Genomic DNA, 22345 nt, shown 5'->3' with positions numbered 1-22345 from the left:
TTTCTTAATGTATCACTCTGACAGCATGAGAACGATACAGCAGCAGACAGGTTATTGTCAATTAAACACGAGCTGTCAGAGAGGCAGAGATGTTGAAATATGGAGAGCGTGAATCCTAAGCAGATCATACGGCGGCTGCTCAGCTGTTATTTTACCAGAGCCGCCGTATGTATGTGTCATTTTCCTGCAGAATTTAATTTGGGTCCTTAACAACGCAGACGTCTTTGCATTTGCCTGGGGCTGTCAAGTTGAACTTGGACCTTTGAATGAGCTGAATGATGGGTGGAAGTGGGCAAGTGGCATGCGGAGAAGGTGGCTTTCATCTGGTTTGTCTCTGTTCAGGTTACATCGAAGAGGCCTGCATCATCCCGTGTCCCTCCGACTGCAAGCTCAGCGAGTGGTCCAACTGGTCCCGCTGCAGTAAATCCTGTGGGAGCGGTGTGAAGGTTCGGTCCAAGTGGTTGCGTGAAAAACCATATAATGGAGGGAGGCCTTGCCCCAAACTGGACCATGTCAACCAGGTACTTTCTACCATTGATTCTAATACTGAGAATATGAAGATATTCTTTAGATTCCCAATGATCTATTTTTTCCCTCCAAAATGGAGAAGAATAAATAATAGCTCTGAATAAGAAATCTGATCCATTTTATCCTTAGAATGCCTGAGTAAATATATGTATATATGTTCTTAAAATCCCAGATGAGATATATTATCTTTGCAATAGGTGATTTAGTAAGCTGCATGTATATGCATATGAAAAATGGAAATTAAAATGACACCTACATTTAAAATAATATCATAAAATTGTATCTAGCTGTGTGCTGAGAGCAAGATTGTCCCATTATCATAATTCCCCTAGACTCTCAGAAAAGATACCTCAGGTACCAACTACTTGAAACTAGGAAATCTCTCTCTCTCTCTCTCTCTTTCTCTCTCTTTCTCCCTCTCCATCTCTAAAAAAAGGTTGTGGAGGGTCTCCTGGGTGACTCAGTTGTTTGAGTGTCTTGATACCAGCTCAAGTCATGATCTCAGGGTTGTGAGTTCTAGCCCCTTGACAGGTTTGTGTGGATTTCAAGACTGATTAAGATTCTCTCTCTCCCTCTCTCCCTTCATATTCTTTCTCACTCTCTCTCTCCCTCCCTCTCTAAAAAAAATCAAAAAATAAAACTAAGAAATATGTATTGACTGTTCATTTAAATATGTTTGATGTAAAATTTTAAAAGAAAAAAATATAAAGATTACTTCAGAATCAGTTTAACCATGTTATAGTCTTTGACCTTTTAAATTTTATTTGGAACCTTCTTTGATTTTTGTACGCTCACTTCATTAATAGTGGTTCCTTGTGTTCTATTAGAGATATAAAGTAAAAAGACTAATAGAGGGAATCATGACTAATCCAAATGTAATAGAAGATGCAGGCAATTATTATCATGTTTGACCTACATGTGAATTAATAAAGAATAAATTTAATATAGTATGTGTAGATGTTAAGAAGTGTATTTATATTGTTACAAATGAACCAAAACATACATATGAACCAACCTTAAATATGCAGGTAGGTTTCATGCGTACATAGACTAATTTTAATGTCCAAACACTTACTCTCCAAACTGCTTACCAGTACACATACTTTACTTCACAAATTAACTTAAATTGTTAATGATAATAAAGATACACTCTAGGTTGCTCCTAATCTCCCTGCTAAATGGGATGCCACCCAATTCATGAATCACATGAGAAAGCCAATTAAAGCTTCAAAAATAGTAAAGAAAAATAAAGGTACAGTCTAGAAAAAATAAAAATAAATTTTGAATAAAGACAGTAAGGACAAAGAAGGTGGAGAATTAAGCATCATAGGAAGTACTACTCTAAAAAAATCTTGATGTTTTCCCTGAGAGACGTTGCTGAAGGTGCCCTTAAATTCAATCATCGGTGACTAATGTGCTGCACTGCTGCCATCTACTGGCGAATGGGTTTTCCTGCCAGAGTGAATATTTGCAGAGAAAATTCAGTTAATGTAACACTAATGAAACACAATAACTGAAATGCAAGGTTTTTAATACAAAGAAATATTTTTCTACAAGTTGTGAAGTCTTAAATTTTCACCAGTAGATTTAAATCACAATAACTTCTGATCCATGGTCCTAATAAAGAGAAATTCTCCGTGAGTGTATGGGGTGTGTGTGTGTGTGTAGTGTGTGTGTGTGTGTGTGTGTGTGTGTGTATGGCCAGTCAGTCTTTCAATTAAAATAAGCTGTGTTTGCCTCAGCATTTTTTTTTTACTAGTGAATTTTCAAAGGTTTAGGACCTTCTGACAAGTTGCCTTTGCTATGAAAAGTCTTTTACCTAAGCCATTTCTCTGTCACTCTCAACTCTGATAAAATTTAATGCAGAGTTTGATGTGGACATTTAGGAACTCGTTAATCATCTTACTGGTGGGATATTAAGGCATTAAAAACTAAAAATTAAAGCTAAAACAAGAAATAATAGATTCCTGACTATCTGAATACAAATATTCTACATCTAAAAATAGAAATTTCTAGGACCTTATTAGTAAAACATTAAGAAAGAATATGCAAAGGTTTCTGTTAACTTTGAAAATTGTAAATCACAAGGATTTCTTTTACCACAATTATACATTCCTCAATAAAATAATTACTGGCCCATTGACTTGGAAATGGTCTTTTAAGTACCATTTTCTAATTGAGGAAGCAAATTCTCATTTCCCAAGAAATCTAGATGGATAGATGGATGGATTAAAATCTAATAGATTGGGGCGCCTGGGTGGCTCAGTGGGTTGAAGCCTCTGCCTTCGGCTTAGGTCATGATCCCAGGGTCCTGAGATCGAGCCCCACATTGGGCTCTCTGCTTAGCAGGGAGCCTGCTTCTTCCTCTCTCTCTCTCTCTCTGCCTGCCTCTCTGCCTACTTATGATCTCTGCCTGTCAAATAAATAAACAAAATTTTAAAAAAAGATTTAAAATCAAATAGATTAAATTAAAATCAATAGATTAATCAATCAATCTATGGATAGATTTCACTCACAGTTTGGATCACAAAATAGTTGCAGTCATTTATCAATCCCCCATGACATGTATTTTGAGGTCTACTCAGTTTTTTAAGATTTCTTCATCCTGCCCATCTAATCTTTTCCTTGACTGTGTTGTTTACAATACTCATTTGTGTATCTTAACTTTAAAGAATAATAACTTGCTTTTTCTCTCCAAAGGCTTAATAAAGATACTCTAATAATTTAACAAAAAAAGAGAAAAGTAGGCTCTTATGTGTGGATAAAATAATATTTTAACTTAGAACATGAATTTTTTCATTCAGTATACTGACATTTTTCCTTATCTTTTTTCTCTCCCTTTTCTTCACTCCTGTTGAACACTACTCCAGGCACAGGTAAGAACTTCGAAACCTCCCAGTTCGTACTGTACTGCTTGTTTTCTTTTTACTCCTGATGTCAGAGAATGTATTTCTTTTCCTGCTATGGTCTTTTATCTTTTACAGGGAGAAAAATACCACATTTTCCATAAAATTTTTGTTCCGCAGCTGTTTCCTCTCCCCTCCACCCCCTGCCCCTGCCCCAGCATGCTACCTGTGTTTTCTCACTTTAATATCAGGGCTGAGGAGCAGGGATGGGGAGAACAAGCTTCACTTCACCAGCCTTGAAAAGGCAGTGACATCTCTTGTTAATGCTGTCATGCTTCTCGGAGGGAGAGGTAAAGGTGCAGGTGGGCTGAAGGTGGGTGGCAGGAAGTTGCTCTGAACTGATTTGTATTCAGTCCAGTGTAGAAGATTAAAATAAAAGCCATTGAAAGATTAGGGGAAATGGCATTTCTCCTTCAATTTTTCCCTTCCCCACAAGTGGTAGGGTAATGGTTTACTTGGTAGTACTTTGTACTATTTTAATGCAGTACCCAATGTGGAGGTGATCATGGATAACAATAATGATAGATTCTTATTCCAACGGTGCATATTCTTTATTCTTACTCAGAATAGGTCAACTTTATTCACTAAAATTTGTACAGAAGAATAGCTCCAAAGGACTATTTATATATTTTCTGGAATTAGTTCACACAAAATATACGTGTGTGTGTGTGTGTGTGTGTGTGTGTAGAAAATAGAGTCAAATTACCATAGATTTTGAAATTATTTTAGAATACATTTCTTTAATGGTTGAGTCAGCTGTGTGCATTGGATTATGGTTTATTTATTTCCTTGGCTTAGTCATTCTTCTCATTGAGAAAAAGGCATAATTGGTTCATTGTTCTAAAAATCCTGAAACCAAACACCCCTGCCTAACTGTGGGGCTGTCTGCCTTTGTGGGCACCGGAGCAAGACAGTTGGCATTGTGTCATGTGATCCTCCCTGCTTTGGGCTATGACTGTGTAATATAAAGCCAATTTCAGACCTTGCTTCCAAGCCCTAAATGCTTAAGGGTTAGTTTTAAAATGGATTTATTTCTTCTTATTTATTGTTTAGTTCAGTTTCACATATGGAATGCAAAAAATATATAAATTCTTATGCGATATACATTCGTTTGGAAAACAAGCCAAATTGTATTTCTTTGAAAACAGCTACTTTATATGCTTACTTAATTCTCTAATTCACTTATTCATTCATTCACCTATTCAGCAAATCTCTATAGAATGCCTTACATTGGAGCACTGTGGCCTAAGAATTGAAGACCCACAACATTGTGAACAAGACAGATGGCCCATGAAATTACAGTGCTGTGCGGTGAGGGGCAGTGTGGGACAGTGTGCGATGTGTCCAGGGCACTTCTTCAGGTCACATGCGCAACTGTAATGTCACATAGGATCAAGAATCGAGAGAATACAGCACAGCTGGTCCTGCCCATTACAGCTAGAACTCTGAAGAGGTTTTCTGTATTCCTCTCCTAGAATAGTGAACCATAAAGGAGAGGAGTGAAGATAACCGAACAAGAATACGGTGTGTGTTGTGGTGTGAAGGGCTCCCATTCGCTGTGTGTGTTTCAGGTGTATGAGGTGGTCCCTTGCCACAGTGACTGCAGCCAGTACATATGGGTCTCAGAGCCATGGAGCATCTGCAAAGTGACCTTTGTCAACATGCGAGATAACTGCGGAGAAGGCGTGCAAACCCGGAAAGTGAGGTAAGGCCCTCACTCCTCCTGAGTCTCCTGCCTAAAACTGTCTTAAGTTTTATTTCTAGGGAATATACCCTCATGGAATACTCCAAGGGGACCTGCTTCAAGCAGCAGGTGGTCACGGGGGCGGGGAGAGGGGGGGCTTCTGACAGGAAGCCTCACTTCAAGGTGCCCCTGAGTAGAAAGATCTGCATATTGAATGCAAGCTGAGCTAATGCAGGTTTTTCAACCCCAGGGACTTTGTTCTTAAAGGCCAAAAATATTTCCAGCTGCTTTTTAGTGGTAAACTGTTCTAAACTCTTGCTGCTTGGTTTCCTCAAACTGGCTAACTTTTGACTACTCTATTCTCCTACAGGAAGCCCTTCCTAATACCTAGTGCTGCTCATTTGTTCTTTGGGTGCACTGACCCGTAGGGTAACCACTAGCCACGTGAGGCTATTTCATTTTAAATTTAAACTAAAGTTAAATTAAATTAAAAATACATTTCCTCAGCCACACGAGACATATTTCAAGTGCTTATGCCATAGCCACAAGTAGATAATTCTGTCAGACAGCAGAGGTATAGACCCTCTCCACATCACAGAAAGTTCTGTTGAGGAGTGTTTCTCTTAGTACCCCATATACCTCTCACTGTTTTTGGAAAGATCCATTTACTGTCTGTCATTCTTATTAAATTCTAGAACTTTCTCCAAACCAAAATCCTGTCATAGTCATAGAAATTCCCTAACACCTAATACAGTTTGGATACTCATTAAATTTTCCCTATAGTACCTACATATGACTCTTAAGGGTTCTGGAACTCTATAGAACAAGTGTATGAGGTTTTATTTTCTCCACTTTATAGAGTGGATTCAGAAGTATTAAGTAATTTATCAGGATCACCCATCTAGTAAAGTGATAGATTTGTCACTCTTTATACCAGTTTCTTCTAACCCTGCTGAGTGACACAAAGTAAAGACAGGTGTCAAAACATCCAGAACTCAACGATTCATGTTGTGGGCAAGCTCTGACCTAACTTTTCATGAATTTAAGGTTTATATTTCTCAATAGAAAAGTAGGGTGAATTAACATTTGTATTATAAAACTTTGGCCCACTCTGTATAACTTTGTTTCCAATACAGATAGTCTCTATTTCTTTTTTCACAAGCCCTCTGAACTCTCAAGCTATTTTTCTGAGGAACTTAATAAAGGTGGATAAGGAGTCAGGAGGTAATAAGTTGGATAGGGAAACATAAACAAAAGACAGTGATTCCATTTTCCACCATTCCCTTCCAAATTTAAAATTTCTCCTTCAAATTTAAAAATACTTTCCCTATTAAAAGGTTTGATCAAGTTGGCTTTTTGTAAGAAAAATTATAATAAAGAACTATTCTTTCAGCTTTCCCTTCAATGATCTTTGTAGATGTTGCTGTTTCTTGCTTCATAAGTACTCTCAACATTTCCAAGTACATCTAAAGCAAAGTAACTTTGGAGATCAATTTATTTTTTCAGTAAACATCTTTAATGTCAATAGAGAAAAGAGAAGGTCAGTATCGATTGTGATCTCTGATCATGTAATAATGTTCCTATTTGTTACTGATTGAGTAGTAAGCCTCTCTAACCTTATCCTCTGCTAATTAAGGTCAGAACGTCCTGCTTATATGCAAGCATTGGGTGGCATTCCAGGATAGATGGGTCTGTGAGAGGGCAGTACCAATTTATCCAAAGTTGTTCTTTCTCTTTTAGGATGGTATGTACCTCAGAGGCTGGTGGCAGAAGTGATTTTCCCTGAGGGGAAGGGATATTTTTCACAGATTTTTTTTTTTTAAGAGTTTCTAGTGCCTGATGGTAATAAAAAGGAGACAATAAAAAGCAACATATTTGGTTACTTTTATTGTTGCTTTTGAATTCTCTGCAGAGAGTGTACCCCCTTATTGTCATACCTATGGCTGGCCTCTGGTCCCACCCTTTGCCTCCAGCTTGGTTCTGCACTATGTATTTATAACACAGTGCAGTTTTCTCACAGCATAATTCCTTGTCCTATGGAAAGGGAAAAGGCCAAGAATTTGAAGAAAGGAAATGAACTTAAAGTGCCTTCCTTTGTGCTTAAAACTTGATCCAAATATTTATTCTGTATTCTGGAGTGATTTTAAAAACTGATTAATGCCAAATAAAATAAATATAAATAATCTTAGTATCAACAATAAGGGCATTTTTAGCAGTTGTGGCACATTGAAATGATGTCATTCAAATACAGTCATTAAAAATGATATCTTCACTGGAACGCCCTGGGTGATGCAGTTGGTTAAGCATCTGAATCTTGGTTTCAGGCCTCGGGCTCCCAAGATCAAGCCCCATGTGGGCTCTGTGCTGAGAGAAGAGTTGGCTTGGGTTCTCTCGCCCTCAGCCCCTCCCCCCTCAAATAAATAAATCTTAAAAAAAATTATATCTTAGAAAAATAGTTAATGATATGAAGAGATATTCATAATGTATCATTGATTTCTTAATGGTACAAATAGTCGATAAAATTTGCTCTATTTAATGAAATGAAATATATGCTTATATAGAATCATTTGTAAAGAGTGTTTTTCCCTCAGTGATAGAATCATATTTTTTTTGTTTCTTCTGATTTTCCTAAAGTGAATAAATTAGCTCTATAGTAAAAAAAATGAAAGGAGAAAAGCCTGTGAAAATGTAGCTTTATGTACATAATTCTTAATAGAGTATTGAACATCTGTCTTTAACTCCGGATCAATAGGTAATTTTGCAAGTTAATCCTTGTACACTGTGTCAGTGCCTACCATGAATATAATCTTATCTTACCAGCAAACCTAACTTTTCAGTTGGGTTTAAACTCTGCTGCATGTTGTTTCAAAGCTGCTCCATGTCCTCTCAAAGCTGCTGTCAGCACAATATTTTTATTTTATTTTATTTTTTCAATGCTCCAGTAGTCATTGTTTATGTACCACACCCAGTGCTCCATGCAATACGTGCCCTCCTTAGCCTGGTGGTGTGTATTAAACACAATATTTTTAAAATGCCATTGAAGACAGAACTCTTTTCTGAGAGACTAAAATTCTCCCAAAGAAATTTACAATTTTTTCTTCAGTGATGAAATCAAGCAAATACTCCCTGTGCATATTCGTGTGTTTGCTCTTTTCTGTTTTTATCCAGTTCACACCACACACAACAAAATGCAGAGGCGAGTATTCATAGACGTATTTTTTCAGACTCCAAACCCAATTAAGACATGACCAGCAGCACAGTTTTCCAGTCATTAGATGCATCCCACAGGAAAATGACATTCCTCTTAAATTGGGGAGCACCATATAGAAAGGAATTTCTGCAGAGTAGATTTGTGAAAATGCAGTGTCCCCACTGATTGTAAATCCCTGGGAAAGGTGAGATTCCAGGTATAATGGATAATGTAATGTAACTGACAGTTTAAAACAGTGCCATGAGTTTGAGAGGCTCAGGAACACAAGGCTGCCTTTTTAGCGCCAACGTATGTTCTTCCCCAACCCATTACTTTGGTTGACCTTCTCTGAGTTATAGACGAGGGATAAAGTTTTTCTCCTCCACTAGGAAAGTGCCTGGAGAGATTATTAACTACTCTAAGAGTGAAGTCTGGTACTAGCTACATTAATTAGACCCCCAAGAGATGAGTAAACGAGCCGTCCATGACTGCTTACAAAAGAATGAAACATAATAAAATGTTTGATTTTATTCTATTAGAAAGAAAACTAACAATAAAAAAGGTCAAGATAGAGGATGATTCAAACAACTACATTTAGAGAATTTGTGCTATTATTACTAATGTAAGTGTGTTTTCACTTCTGGCTTTCTTTTAAAGTTATCAGCATATAGGAGGCTAAAATTACTTTTTTAAATGACAAGATAACTTGGTAAATGCCATCAGTTACTTTTGAAAATTCTTAATGAAACCTCTCACCAGAAAAGTTCAGTGTGTCTCATCCTCCCTCATGTATGAATCTACTTTTCCTGGAATCCGCCATTTCCTTCTAAAGAAAAAAAAGTGCATTAGATTCCCAAATTCCCAGAAGCAGCCCCTCCATGAATCTCTCTGGACCATTCCTCATTAGTTGCTGCATCATCCATGAGGGTAAAAGACCCTCTTCTTTCAGAGGAAGACATACAGAGTTTATAACCCACACAGGGGCTATAATTTTAAAAGATTATGATGATACAAGCAAAGGTACATTTTATGTCATGCTGAACCTCTGCAAGTATTTGTGGGAGGTAGAGATCCTTTTATGTCTTCATGTTTGGAGAATTTTTGTTATTAAATGCAAACCTTCCCACCTCCCAACCCCATAATGATGCCTTAGGAAGAACCATCTATCGATGGGTCAGCCCGTGTTCTAAGTGTCCTGGTTCCTTCGCTGAAGAGTGTGTTTTCTTCTAGATGCATGCAGAACACAGCAGATGGCCCTTCTGACCATGTAGAAGATTACCTCTGTGATCCAGAAGAAATGCCCCTGGGCTCTAGAGAGTGCAAATTACCGTGTCCCGAGGATTGTGTGATATCTGAATGGGGCCCGTGGACCCGATGCACTTTGGTGAGATGATTAACTGTTTATAAGTAGTGTTTACTTAATTCCTTACCACTAAAGCTTTAAAGCTATTATTAAGAAAATAGTAATTACTAAAAAAAAAAAAAGAAAAAGAAAAAAAATAGTAATTACTAAATTAGTTACCAAATTAGTTATCATGGCAAGGGTGTTTTCTTGGTACCTCATTCTGTGTCCAGGCCATTTACAGTCAGCAGTGTTTTGACCCACATGAGAACAGCTCAACCTCTTGCAAGTTCTGTGTTCTTCCATCCTCCTCCTGGGCCCACACAAAATGCCTTCAGATTGGCCTATAAATACACAGCATGTTAAAACTGCACTGGTGATAATGAGTCCCTCCAGGTAAAGAGAAAAAAGGAGGAAGCTCTCGTAAAGGTACTTTAATGGTGTCATCCCTTGCTTTTTTGCCCAGTCCGTTTTATTTAAATTGAAGGAATCATCTTCCACACAGTGGGCATACTGCAGCCAGAGTATTGACACTAAAACCCAAAGGAGGCTGGCAAAAAAGGGAATCGAAAGAAGAAAGCTGTGTGTCAGTGAATCTCTTTGCACTCACGGACTCTGTCTCTGTGGGGCTGCAAAGCCAGCTGAGAGTTTCAAATCACACAGAGCTTCTAGATTTCAACAGCCCGTAGGCGCTCTTCCACGGGACCCTGGGAAGGCTTGTTTGAAACAGAACTGGCTGTTTAGGATTTAGGAAATTTGCCTTGGCCCGGGCATCTTTGTAAAGCTGCACATTTCAAAATGGCATCAAAAAGCATGGGAAGAATACATCTAATGTGGAATTAATATGCTGAAATATGATATAAGACAGTTTCAAAGAATTTATGATGCATGTTTTCAAGGCGAAGTTAATTTTCTGTCTCCATGTTAACGTGATTAAAGGTGCGACTGGCAGCCAGCTGACTGAGCAGAGCAGAACAGAGATGCCAGTTGACTTGGATACAAGTTAAAGAGCAACAAAGAGTCAACTGTTGGACAAGGCTGTGCAAATGAGTTTCTGTTCTAACTTTATAGCATCCGATTTGAAGCTCCTGTTCTTAGAAACCAGAGGTTTTCAGAACAAGACGGTGCCAGTAGCAAGTGGCAGGCTCATCTTCCTTACCTGCTGAGTTGTGTTCCTGTGCATGTGTGTGTGCCCATTAGGAAACTCAAGGAGGTCACTAAAATCTAGTTTTTTAAAGTCACCCTTAAAATGGTTTTTCAGGTCCAAGAAACTGTACTGGATAGATTGACAGATTATGGATTCTATAGTAGTGATCTGCAATAATTAATAGGATCATGTGTGTGTGTTTATAGCTGAGTGTCTGACACACAGACCCTTGAGCATCTTACAGCTGGATGGGACATCGGAAACTCATCTAGCACCTTGATTTCATAGATGATGAAACCTAGTTGTAATGGGATTGTTCATGTTAGCCAGCGGCCCCAACAGTCTCCCTCCTGCTCCAGTGCTCTCCCTAATATATCAGCCCTTGTGTGGCTGCGTATTCATTCACCTTTCTGAGGAAGAGTAATTATCTTTCTTCTTTGTCAGCCTTGCAGTCAAAGTAGTTTCCGGCAAAGGTCAGCTGATCCCATCAGACAACCCGCTGATGAAGGAAGAGCCTGCCCTAATGCTGTTGAGAAGGAACCTTGTAACCTGAACAAAAACTGCTTCCACTACGATTATAATGTAACAGGTATGTGCATAGTCTCCTCATCCCCGAGATGTAAGCCAGATCGCACGTCTTCCAGCCCAGCAGCAACCACGTAAATACTGTTCATCCCCATCTGTGGCCCTCTTGGACATGATGCTTACTTTCCAAGAGATAATTCTTTATTTAAAGACAGAAATAGTTTTTAATAAACATCAAGATGTAGAGGATGCCTGCAAATATTGTGAAGAGAAATATTGTGAAGAGATGCGGGGATTAAGGCAGATTGTGAAGAGTCTAAGTGATCCTGTTCAAGACATCCTCCCACTTTGGGAAGGTGCAAGTAAAAGATATATCTTTCCCATAATTATCAGGTTTACTTAAAGGTAAACATTCTCTTCAGGAGATGTTTAATAGCTATATCATCCTGGGACAATTCTTTGTGTGGAGATAGTTTATGAGCATAATTAGTCTGATGTAAAAATGTCGGTAATCTTGAGCTACCAAAAAGTATATGACAAAGATACTAATATTTCTGTATTATCAAAGGTACAGATGAAAAAGGATACATGGGTTGTTCATTCAGAAAAAAAGATTTATTAGGAATTCCCTTTTTTCCTATAACCCTTCCATACCATCAAGGCAGAGAGTCTAGGAAAGAAGAAAATGTGTTGGTTTACATGATGCATGGCAATACTGAAGCTTATCTGGGAATTCTTCCCGAGTAATTCTCACACCAAAATAAACTCCAAACCTCGTACCATAGCACACAGTAGTCAGATTGGCTTTTTGCTTCCTTAGGTTTTTCTCTTCAGTTTCCTTTGATGATATAAAGAAGTCACAGTTCTCCAGGATATGCTATGCTACTCTGGAAAGATGAAAAAATCATTTTGCAAAAGACATGAAATAAAAGTACTAAATAGATCTGGCCAAAAGTGATTTTGAAATAAATAAGTATATATTTTAAAATATTCTAAGAATGAACAGTAAGCCAAATGGTATATTTGACTAAAGCGACACAGTTAAAGTGGAACCCATTAAAATTATGATGATTTTGCTAAAATAAAACTAATGTTGAGTTTTAAATTTCTCCTTTTATTAGGGAAAAAAAATTTTAAGTGACATTTGATCTGCAGGCCAAAGCCAGTTTCACAATGTCACCAAACGGCTAGCTGTCGAAGATTGTCAAGTAGACATCTGCCTTCAAGAATAATCCCTGTAGCTTTGTGCAACCCCAGCAATTCCATTTGACTTTTGATATGTTCAAAGCCGGGACCCATATGCTCTGCATGTGGGATGATTGATTGTGGGGCTTAGGAAGCAGTTGTGAATTAAATATGGGATTCAGGTCATCAGAGTTTCATTTGAAATCTGTTTCCTACGTAGCCTTCTGTTCTGATGGGCTCCCTTCCTTTCAGACTGGAGTACATGTCAGCTGAGTGAGAAGGCAGTTTGTGGAAATGGCATTAAAACCAGGATGTTGGATTGTGTTCGAAGTGATGGCAAGTCGGTTGACCTGAAATATTGTGAAGAGGTGAGGGGATACTGTGTTATATCTGTGAGTAAATTCTTCCCTAATAATTTCGATTCATGCTGAGCCAAGTGACCTGTGCTCAGTGCAGCTCATTGCCAGCAGATGTTTCTCTGCACTATTCAGAGACTGCTAAGCACCCTCTTGTAAAGAAACAGTGTCCAAGTACTGATTTCTACACATAATTTCCTGTATTTTGTTCTGCTTGGAGCCCAAAGGTATGCTAATTAGCCTATTTTGAAAGAAATGCTTGGGGAACAATAAGTAATCAAGGTGAATAAAGGCAATAAATCTTAATCAGACTACTCATCATCTTTTGTAATTTCATGTGAATTTTGTGTTGCCTGGGACACCTGCCAAGAGCCATCATTTATTCTCTCTGTTGCTAAACATTGATCGCATGTGGTTTGGTAGCAGATTTTGATATTAGGATCTAATATCCAGCTGTGAGAGTCTAAGTACTCAGGTCTGGATGAGAGCTTGAAATTCAGACAAAGGAGTGAAGTCTGCCACTGTAACTCGGAGGTAGCTATTAACTTCCCAGTTTATAAAGTAGCTATTAACTTCCCAGTTTATAAAGTGATGTCGTCATTTCTAAGTATGACCTTATGAAATGTGGGAAACATAGTTGTTGGTCTTTCTTAGCTTTCATGAAGCTACACTTCATGTTGTAATGATTTTGTCTGACTCCCATACCAAATGTGTACTCACGTTCCTGACAGGTTTTAACCTCTCCTGCATGTAAGCCCCACTGGGTTAAACATGAAACAAGATAAGCAGGAGCTTCAATAGATCTTGGACAGAGAGAGAGGAGCTTATGACTCCATTAGGGTTCAATAAACATGGTGACCATAACTTCTATCTAAACATCCCAGGGGTTATATAAGCCCATAGTAAATTGTTCCAGCTCCTGAAAAACCTTGAGATGGAAATATCTTAATCCATTTGATATCTTTGTCATGTTGGCCCTAACAACTTCGTTATATCTTCCATGGGAACGGAGTTCCCGAGTGTGCTGAAACCAAGTTGTTTACTTAATAAATTCCACTCACCACCATCTTATAACATAATTTAGTGTATTCACACTTTAATTGTAAATTTTATACCTGAATTAATTTGGTTTTGAAACTAGTAACATCAAAGTAATGTAATCATTATAAAAATAACATTAGTATTAATGAACATTATTATAGTCATATATTGGCTGGAGAGCTTTGATCTACTTCTAGTTAATTAATGTTATCTCCTTTTTTTGCAAATGTACATATAAATGTCATCCTGGATTAGAATGAAATCTACCATGAATAGCTGAGAGCTTTGTGAAAGCTAAACCCAAATCATACAAAACCAATTTAAAAACATGACTATAGGACAGAGGGATACCCAGACTCCTTTATGTCTTTAGTGAAATATGAGTAAACCCTGAGAAATAACTAATTTCAATTATCCAGGAGTCTAGATAAACTTACTCCTATGCACTAATATTATAATGTTCAAATGCTGTGGTGACAATTAGGGATTCAAATTATAACGTTCTAGTAAACACTGTCTTTAGGGAGAACAGTGCTCTCTCTGCAGGAATTGGAATAAACAACTCCTATCCCATTTTATCCATCCCCATGGATGCAGTAGTATTAAATAATAGCCCTGAGAAAAGCTGGCTATCTTTTTTAATAATGGATTGATTGCCTCCCTACTAATACATGTGCAAACCCTGCATTCAGCATAACAGCAGTAGCTAACTCTTGCTGTGTCCCTAACAGCCAAAAAGAAAAAAAAATGCCATTCCTACCCAACAAAAAGGACAATTAGGGTTAAACCCATCTAGCATGTATATAGCATTTTTCCTTTGATGTTTTCTTTATTCACCCAATATCTAGTAATTGGTTTCTCCTTTCCTATTCTTTGATCCCTGAACAGATTCCATTTACTTAGACACATAGGTTTAGACAGATGAGAGAGTAAGAGAGAGGGGGGAAAAAGGACACAATAAATAGAAGGAAAAAAGGAGCAGAGGGTTAAAATGTCTTACTACTGGATGCCCAGGGCATCTATACACAGACATTCTTTTCAATTCTGTAGTGAAATGAGTCAGTAACAGTTGAATTCTGTGATTCAGATCTTCTTTCCTGAAAACAATGGTCTACCTTAAATGTTACACATCATTTTTTGCATATAATCACTGTAAGTCTTTCTTCGACCTCCCATGGCTTTAAGTGACTTTATGAGACTTCAATGGATATGGTAAAAATAGTAAAAAAAACTTTTTTACTGAATGCTCAGCTTTGTCAAGTATTACTGGTGGAGAATATAATGGCAGTGCCTGCAGAGGTATGGAGCCTGCAGTCATGACCTGATCCTCTCTCAGCGGATAACCTAGAGCCACAAGCTATACTTGGGCCACAACACAAGATTTCAGAAAAATTTTCTTTTGCCAGCTTTTGTTATGTACATTAGACACTTGAACTTCCTTTCCATACAGAAATGAAACAAAATCTTGCAAATTCCCAAGGATTACTCCCGCCCCCAAAATTGTACTCTTCTAACAAGCTCTTAAATATTTCTATGTTCATGCTACTTTGAACCTTGGACTTTTTAACTGTTAGTGTATACAGACAATGAGTTTGAAATCTCTGATTTTAAAAGTAGAATGCTTAAGTAAGGAACTCAATGCCAACAGATTGTCACAATATTAGTATCTGATGAGAGGCTAACCAGAATAAGGGAGTTATCCTACAGTTAGCTGCTGAGATCAGTTTTAGAAAATAAAATCTTTGTAAAAAAAAATAATAAATGCGTATGAAATAGTCATAATAAAAAGTTCTATTGAACAATATTTCCTTTTGAAAGAGATAGTGTACTTAACAACTAATATTTTGTATTATTTCAGTGTGTTATAATAATAGTTTCGAATGGTGATTTGTCTTTCAAACCTTTTGCTTTTCAGTTTAACATGCACGTGAAAAAATAAGTTATATCCCAGAGATACCACTATAGATCTACGTATTGGTGATATTCTTGTTTTTTAACTAATGGAAAGGAATTGTGCTTACACCTCTTCATTCCTTGTTTAGGGAAGTTAAGCCAATTTTTTTCATGACTTATTTAAACAGTTCAACAGCATTGAGTAAATGGGCTCCAGCACTCATCCTGTGCCCTTTGCTCCCACTCTTCTGGATTGATTGAGCCACTTTCTATTTTTAAGTGTGGGTGTTTGACCTCCAGGTGCCTTTTTATTCTGTTATACTTCTTGCTTTCTCTTCCTCTCCTCTCCACTACTCTACTTCTCTTCCTCCCTTCTTCTAAGCACTGAGCCGTGCTTCCAGCTCAGGACAAACAGATCTGCCTCTCTCCTTGCAGCTTGGCCTGGAGAAGAACTGGCCAATGAACACATCCTGCATGGTGGAATGCCCGGTCAACTGTCAACTTTCCGACTGGTCTCCTTGGTCAGAATGTTCTCAAACATGTGGCCTCACAGGTTTGTACCTTCATTAACATTAGACCCAAGGTCGAGGAAAAGGAAATAGGGCGCCTGGATAGCTCAGTGGGTTAAGCCGCTGCCTTCAGCTCGGGTCATGATCTCAGGGTCCTGGGATTGAGTCCTGCGTCAGGCTATCTGCTCAGCAGGGAGCCTGCTTTCCTCTCTCTCTCTCTCTCTGCCTGTCTCTCTGCCTACTTATGATCTCTCTCTGTCAAATAAATAAATAAAATCTTTAAAAAAAAAAAGGAAATAAAATATCCTTCTTGCTTTAAGTCTTACCAGATAATCTTCAGAAAGGTTGAGTCAGTGTCTTTCTCTCCAAAACGTCTGAGCCTTACTCATCCCTTAGGTCTCCTCAGCAGAAATGTCTGTGATGCCCTCTCTCAAGATACATGCTTGCACAAATATGTCACTAGAGCTGCATCCCTTTGTATCTCTTTAAGGAAAAATGGTCCGAAGACGCACAGTGACCCAGCCCTTTCAGGGTGATGGGCGGCCATGCCCTGCCCTGATGGAACAGTCCAAGCCTTGCCCAGTGAAACCCTGTTACCAGTGGCAGTATGGCCAGTGGTCTCTATGCCAAGTGCAGGTAATCAGATCTCAAGAAGTTATATGGAAATGTGTGTCCTTTATCCGCAGAGACTTGTTTTCAGAAGTATTTTTCAGAGCTGACAGCATGTTTCCTCCTGAAGATTTTAGATGCTTTGCCATTTTGTAACTGTTTAATTAGTTTTGATAATAAGCAGTCCCTGTCCTGTGTTTTTTAAATCATTTGGAGACTGATTCATTTTAATGAAAATTTATTTGCCTGTCTTTGGCTAGAAAACAAATAGATTGTTCATTGTCTACTTTATAGCTAGTGTCCTATAGGACTTCTTCCCTAGGGTTACAAATGGTTCTTTAACTGCTCATAAATCAAAATCAGTGGTGTAGAGATGACTGTAAGTGATGAGCTCGCTAATGAATTATTTTTCTTTTCCTAATTAGTTATTTCTTCCTGCATTTCAGGATGCCCAGTGTGGCGAAGGGACCAGAACAAGGAACATTTCTTGTGTAGTGACTGATGGATCAGCTGATGATTTCAGCAAAGTGGTGGATGAAGAATTCTGTACTGACATTGAACCCATCATAGATGGTAATAAAAAAATGGTTCTCGAGGAGACCTGCACCCAGCCTTGCCCAGGTAACAATACCAAAACAGAATTCATAGTTTGGTCATTTCCTGTTAGCACCAGGGTTGAGAAAGGGGTATAGTCTAAGTTGTATAGATACTCAAGTCCTGTCAGCAAGTTCTTCTCATTCAGTAGTATCTGTGCCAATAACTGGATACTGTAGTGTGGGTGAAGGGGGTACTGCCTTATTACCCAGTGAAGGGTGAAGTCTGGGTCTCCCATGTGGCCTCTGCGGACATCCACCCACCTGGAGTTTTAACACCTGCAGGGAATGGTAGTTAAGACCTTAGGCTCATGCTTGACAGGACAAGTATGACAGAATTTCCATTTAGGAAATTTAGGACTTCCAGGAGAAAGAGAAGCAGGATCTAAACTCATAATGGCTAAAGAAAGATTAAGTCCTTATAACGAAAGCTTACTCTAGGTCCTGAATAGAGTCAATAATAAATTTGCACATTGGTATATTGTAAATAAAACATAAAATGTAGAGAAATAACAAGAAAGCATCAAGAAAAAAACCAGATTACTTGCAACTGAAGGCAATCATTTAAAATTATAAAAGAATTCTTCTTAGTTACAATGAAAGCCAAAAGACAATGGAATGTATGCAAAGTGTGATAGCAAATGGTCATGAACCTCAAGTGCTATCCCCAGCTACATCATCAAGAGAAAAAAATATATGGAAGAAAATATTGAAAGAAATTATTCCAATTCAAAGTTAGACACAAGGGGTTCATGCAGTAAAATGTGGAAAGCAAATATTATATATCAGATAGTTTAGAGATAATTGGCAAACAGTGAGAAGCTAATATTTAGGAATTTGGGCTTGAGGCAGAGAACTTGAGGGTAGATAGAAGTCAAAGTAAGTTCAATGTCAAACATGAGCCAAAGGCTTTGAGAAAGATGGGGGAAACACTTTATTAGTAGTAGGCCAGGAAAGAAGAAGATTGGAAATAAACTGCCTATACTTCACCCTCAGTGGAAAGTGCTTATTCTCTCAATTTGCATATAAGAAAAATATTAATATCTTTAAGAAATGTGTTATTTCACAACAAGATCCCCCCAAGATAAAAAGTATTTGGCAAACAAATATTGGAGACAAAAATAAATCCTACCTTTTTTACTTAGGTAGTCAAAGAAAATTTTAAAGATGGAGAACATATTTTCAAAAGTTTATTCTAATGGAATTAAGTGTCTAAACACTGTAAAAAGCTGACAATAGAGGTGGTTCACTCATTCTCATTAATTTGCTTATTCTTCAGCAGGTAAATTATTTGAGGTGATTATATTGGCAGTTTCTATAGTTTATCAAGATGAACTGAATAAAATTAAACAGAGCAGTAGATAAAACCCAATCCTTTGAACTAAATGCTAGAGTTTGAGAGCATCTTCTCACTGTGCATATTCAACTGTAATGGTTTTGTGTGTACAGATGGGTTCCTCTACTTCAGGAGAAGAAAGAGCTTTTCAAAAATCTTACTTTCTAGGCATAGGCTAAGTATTGTTTCTTGGGCATTCCAACACTTGCTAATAACAGCCTGATCCAGCAATTCCCCTGTTCCATTTCCTGCCCCCCCCCAATACTGGCCCGATCTCAGTCCAGATCTCACACACAATTAAATTTCATAAAATCATTTTGCTTCACAACAGACTGAGGTTCAGGCGGTGGCAGCAGGTAAGGGCTCTGAGAAGAGCCAAGGACTGAACCTTTGGGCTTCGATGTGCTGAATGGTCACATAGTCCCTGAAAGGTGACCGAACCTAAAAGTTGGTAAGGCCCATCTCTTCCAAAGCCAATTCTCCAGGGCCATTAATACGATTATTGTGATACCCACAACACTGACCTCCTCGCCAGGCATTGGTGTCTACTTCCTTGTGGAGTTTCTCCTACTTGTTTTCATTATACTTCCTGCAGCCCAATCACCCATTCATTTGATTATTATCAAGTGTTATTGGGGGCCCTGCCGAGGGCTCAAGATTGGAGATACAGCGAGAGACAAATATACCCTGTCCACATTGAGTTTACCTTCTAATGGAAGAGAGAGTTGCAAATCTAATACTAATATAAGTAAATACAAGATTGAACTTTGTCCTAAGTGACCCAGAGGAAAGGAAGATCCCATAATACCCAACAGGGAAAACACACCATTCTAATTAAATTAATTATATATCCAGGAGGAGGCTGTTCTTTTTTGGTAAATTACAATCTATGCATCTCAGTACCTCTCTTGGCTGGTTTTCTCCAATAATGGGTTTTGAAAATTGGCAATACAAGAGCTACCAAACTTTAAAGAACAAAATACTAAAGTAGGGATGTGCATTTCATACACTTGTCCTGTCTTTTACAGGCATAGTGTAGTTTATTATTATGCTTTGTATGGTCACAGTCACAATATGAAAGTATGTTTAGTACAAGCTAATGTCTCATTCTCATTTGTTGTTATTAAATCTCTGAAGCCTGAACTGGATTCTTTGGGGGTGAGGAATATATAAATCACAGTCAATTACTAAAAGATGTTTTGAATTCTATTGTAAAATACACTATTTCAAGTGCTATAAGCAGAGAGATAAAACCTACTTTTTTACTAGTAGGCTTTATTTCCATGTAGTCTGCAATAACTGAGGTAGAGTTATATTACCTTTATCTTGAGAGGAGTGTTTAAAATTTTAATAGTTTCCCCTGCGTAATTAAAAACTGGGGGACCAAAAAGTATTTAAACATGCTTGTAACACTTGTAAAATTTACTAGAATTTTCTGCACTTCAGGAGGACATTGAATATTAATGATATACTATTATAAAGATCTACAAAAATCACTCCACTTTACTATTATACATCTATTAGTCAATAATTCATGCCTGACCAAGATTTCTTAATTATAACACAAGACATGTTTTCATTAATCAGATCTCCAGGCAACTTTGTGCTAATATTAGACATCTGCAGCATAATGTAAGGCAATATGAATTATGCATGTGGTATGGCTAGAATAATTAACATGATAAGAATCCCTATGGATTTGTGTCTATCATAATACTGTATCCTCTGAACAGTATCATCAGTCAGTCCTGAAGAATGGATGGGTATATGGGAAAGATATTTCATTAACTCTTCCCTGTTCTTAAAATGGTTGAAGAGGTTGAACACATGATACACCAGGGTCCAGCAACTCCACTGCTAGGTATGAACCCAATAGAAATGCACATAAAAGTTCAAAGACTCATACTAAAATGTTCAAAACAGCAGTATTCCTAATAGAAAAAGTTTACAACTCTCCACCTACCACCACTAAAATGGATATCGTGATATCTTCATATGGTGGAACAAAGTACAGCAGTAAGAATGATCAAACTAGGGGCGCCTGGGTGGCTCAGTGGGTTAAGCCTCTGCCTTCGGCTCAGGTCATGATCTCAGGGTCCTGGGATCGAGTCCCGCATCAGGCTCTCTGCTTGGCAGGGAGCCTGCTTCCCTCTCTCTCTCTTTCTGCCTGCCTCTCCATCTACTTGTGATTTCTCTCTGTCAAATAAATAAATAAAATCTTAAAAAAAAAAAGAATGATCAAACTAAAACTACATAAATATATGTGGATCTTGCAAACATAAAGGAGTGAAATATTTGTTGAAGATATGTACAGTGTAATTCCAGATATAACCCAAGAAGAGCTTCTGAAATTCCGAGAATGCCCCATTGCTTGATATGAGTATTGGTTGCATGGTTTTGTAATCACGTTGAGAAAATTCCAACATTTTTTCATGTGTATTATTCTTCAGTAAATGATTGAAAAAAAGGAGAAGTGGATTGAGCTGTAGATCAGGTAAAATTACAAGCATTATTGTCACTACTCCAGTTATTCAATTGGCTTTCTCACCTCCACACCTCTGGTAAGCAATAGGAGAGAAAAAAAGTATACATGCCAGTTTTCTCAGCCTCGGAGTTCAAATTCTTTTGAAATTATAAGTACCTACAAGATGATATACCCTTTTATAATAATGACAAGAGTAGTGGTGGTAGGTTTTAAATCAACTATTTTTGTCTCTTCAGAGGAGGTGAATCACAAGGAACAAGCTCCTTCAATCCATAGTCCATACCCAATAACATCCACTCCAAAAGTAACATCGATACACACTTACAAATTCACAAATATTAAATAGTCTTCTAAATCTTACAAATATCATGGTTTTTTTGGTATGCTAGTCCTACATTTTCCAGTGAGGTTAAGAAGTAAAATTACTATGGGCCACTGTTTATTGGTATGGGTATAAACCAAAAACCTGTGTTTTGCAGGTGACTGTTATCTGAAGGACTGGTCTTCGTGGAGCCTGTGTCAGCTAACCTGTGTGAATGGTGAAGACCTAGGCTTTGGTGGAATACAGGTCCGTTCTAGAGCTGTGATTATACAGGAACTAGAAAATCAGCATCTGTGCCCAGAGCAAATGTTAGAAACAAAATCATGTAATGGTGAGTGCTGCAAATCATGAAATCTTTTTAATTCATTTTTACATTGATAGACAAAAGCACAAGATATGGACTTTTCTGTTCAATAAGTAATTTGCTAAGATCTTGCTTAAGACTGAGAATTAGGAGTATGATCCTGAATTTTAAAGCTTATAGGAAGAAAAATCTTTCTACCTTTCATAAATTAGATAAGAGATATTTTTTTACATCTATTTATGAGCTACAATAACTGAGAGCACATTATTTGTACACCCAGGACAACCCTTGTCACAACAGTATCCTTTATTTAAATCAGTGGAAACAAAAATCCACAGCAAAGTGAGAGGTTTCACTGTATTCTTAGAAATTGATAAAGTGTTGATAAGA

The 22345-nt window shown here is 37.7% G+C and overlaps 1 protein-coding gene across 3 annotated transcripts in view; it reads left to right on the top strand.

Annotated features, from left to right (window-relative positions):
• THSD7A (thrombospondin type 1 domain containing 7A) overlaps positions 1-22345 on the top strand; it is a 465278-nt gene that overhangs the window by 422076 nt on the left and 20857 nt on the right. For all 3 annotated transcript variants that reach the window (XM_004743431.3, XM_004743432.3, XM_004743430.3), the window contains 10 exons: positions 343-521; positions 3399-3404; positions 5006-5139; positions 9539-9692; positions 11242-11386; positions 12760-12875; positions 16233-16350; positions 16797-16942; positions 17362-17536; positions 21809-21982. In XM_004743431.3, coding sequence (XP_004743488.1) covers positions 343-521; positions 3399-3404; positions 5006-5139; positions 9539-9692; positions 11242-11386; positions 12760-12875; positions 16233-16350; positions 16797-16942; positions 17362-17536; positions 21809-21982 — 1347 coding nt within the window. The remainder of the gene's footprint in view (positions 1-342; positions 522-3398; positions 3405-5005; positions 5140-9538; positions 9693-11241; positions 11387-12759; positions 12876-16232; positions 16351-16796; positions 16943-17361; positions 17537-21808; positions 21983-22345) is intronic.

This window comes from Mustela putorius, unplaced genomic scaffold, assembly GCF_011764305.1.
Source record: "Mustela putorius furo isolate JIRA1106 unplaced genomic scaffold, ASM1176430v1.1 tig00003845_pilon_pilon_pilon, whole genome shotgun sequence".
In the NCBI taxonomy this organism is placed as follows: Eukaryota; Metazoa; Chordata; class Mammalia; order Carnivora; family Mustelidae; genus Mustela; species Mustela putorius.
This window is presented reverse-complemented; position numbering and strand designations above follow the sequence as displayed.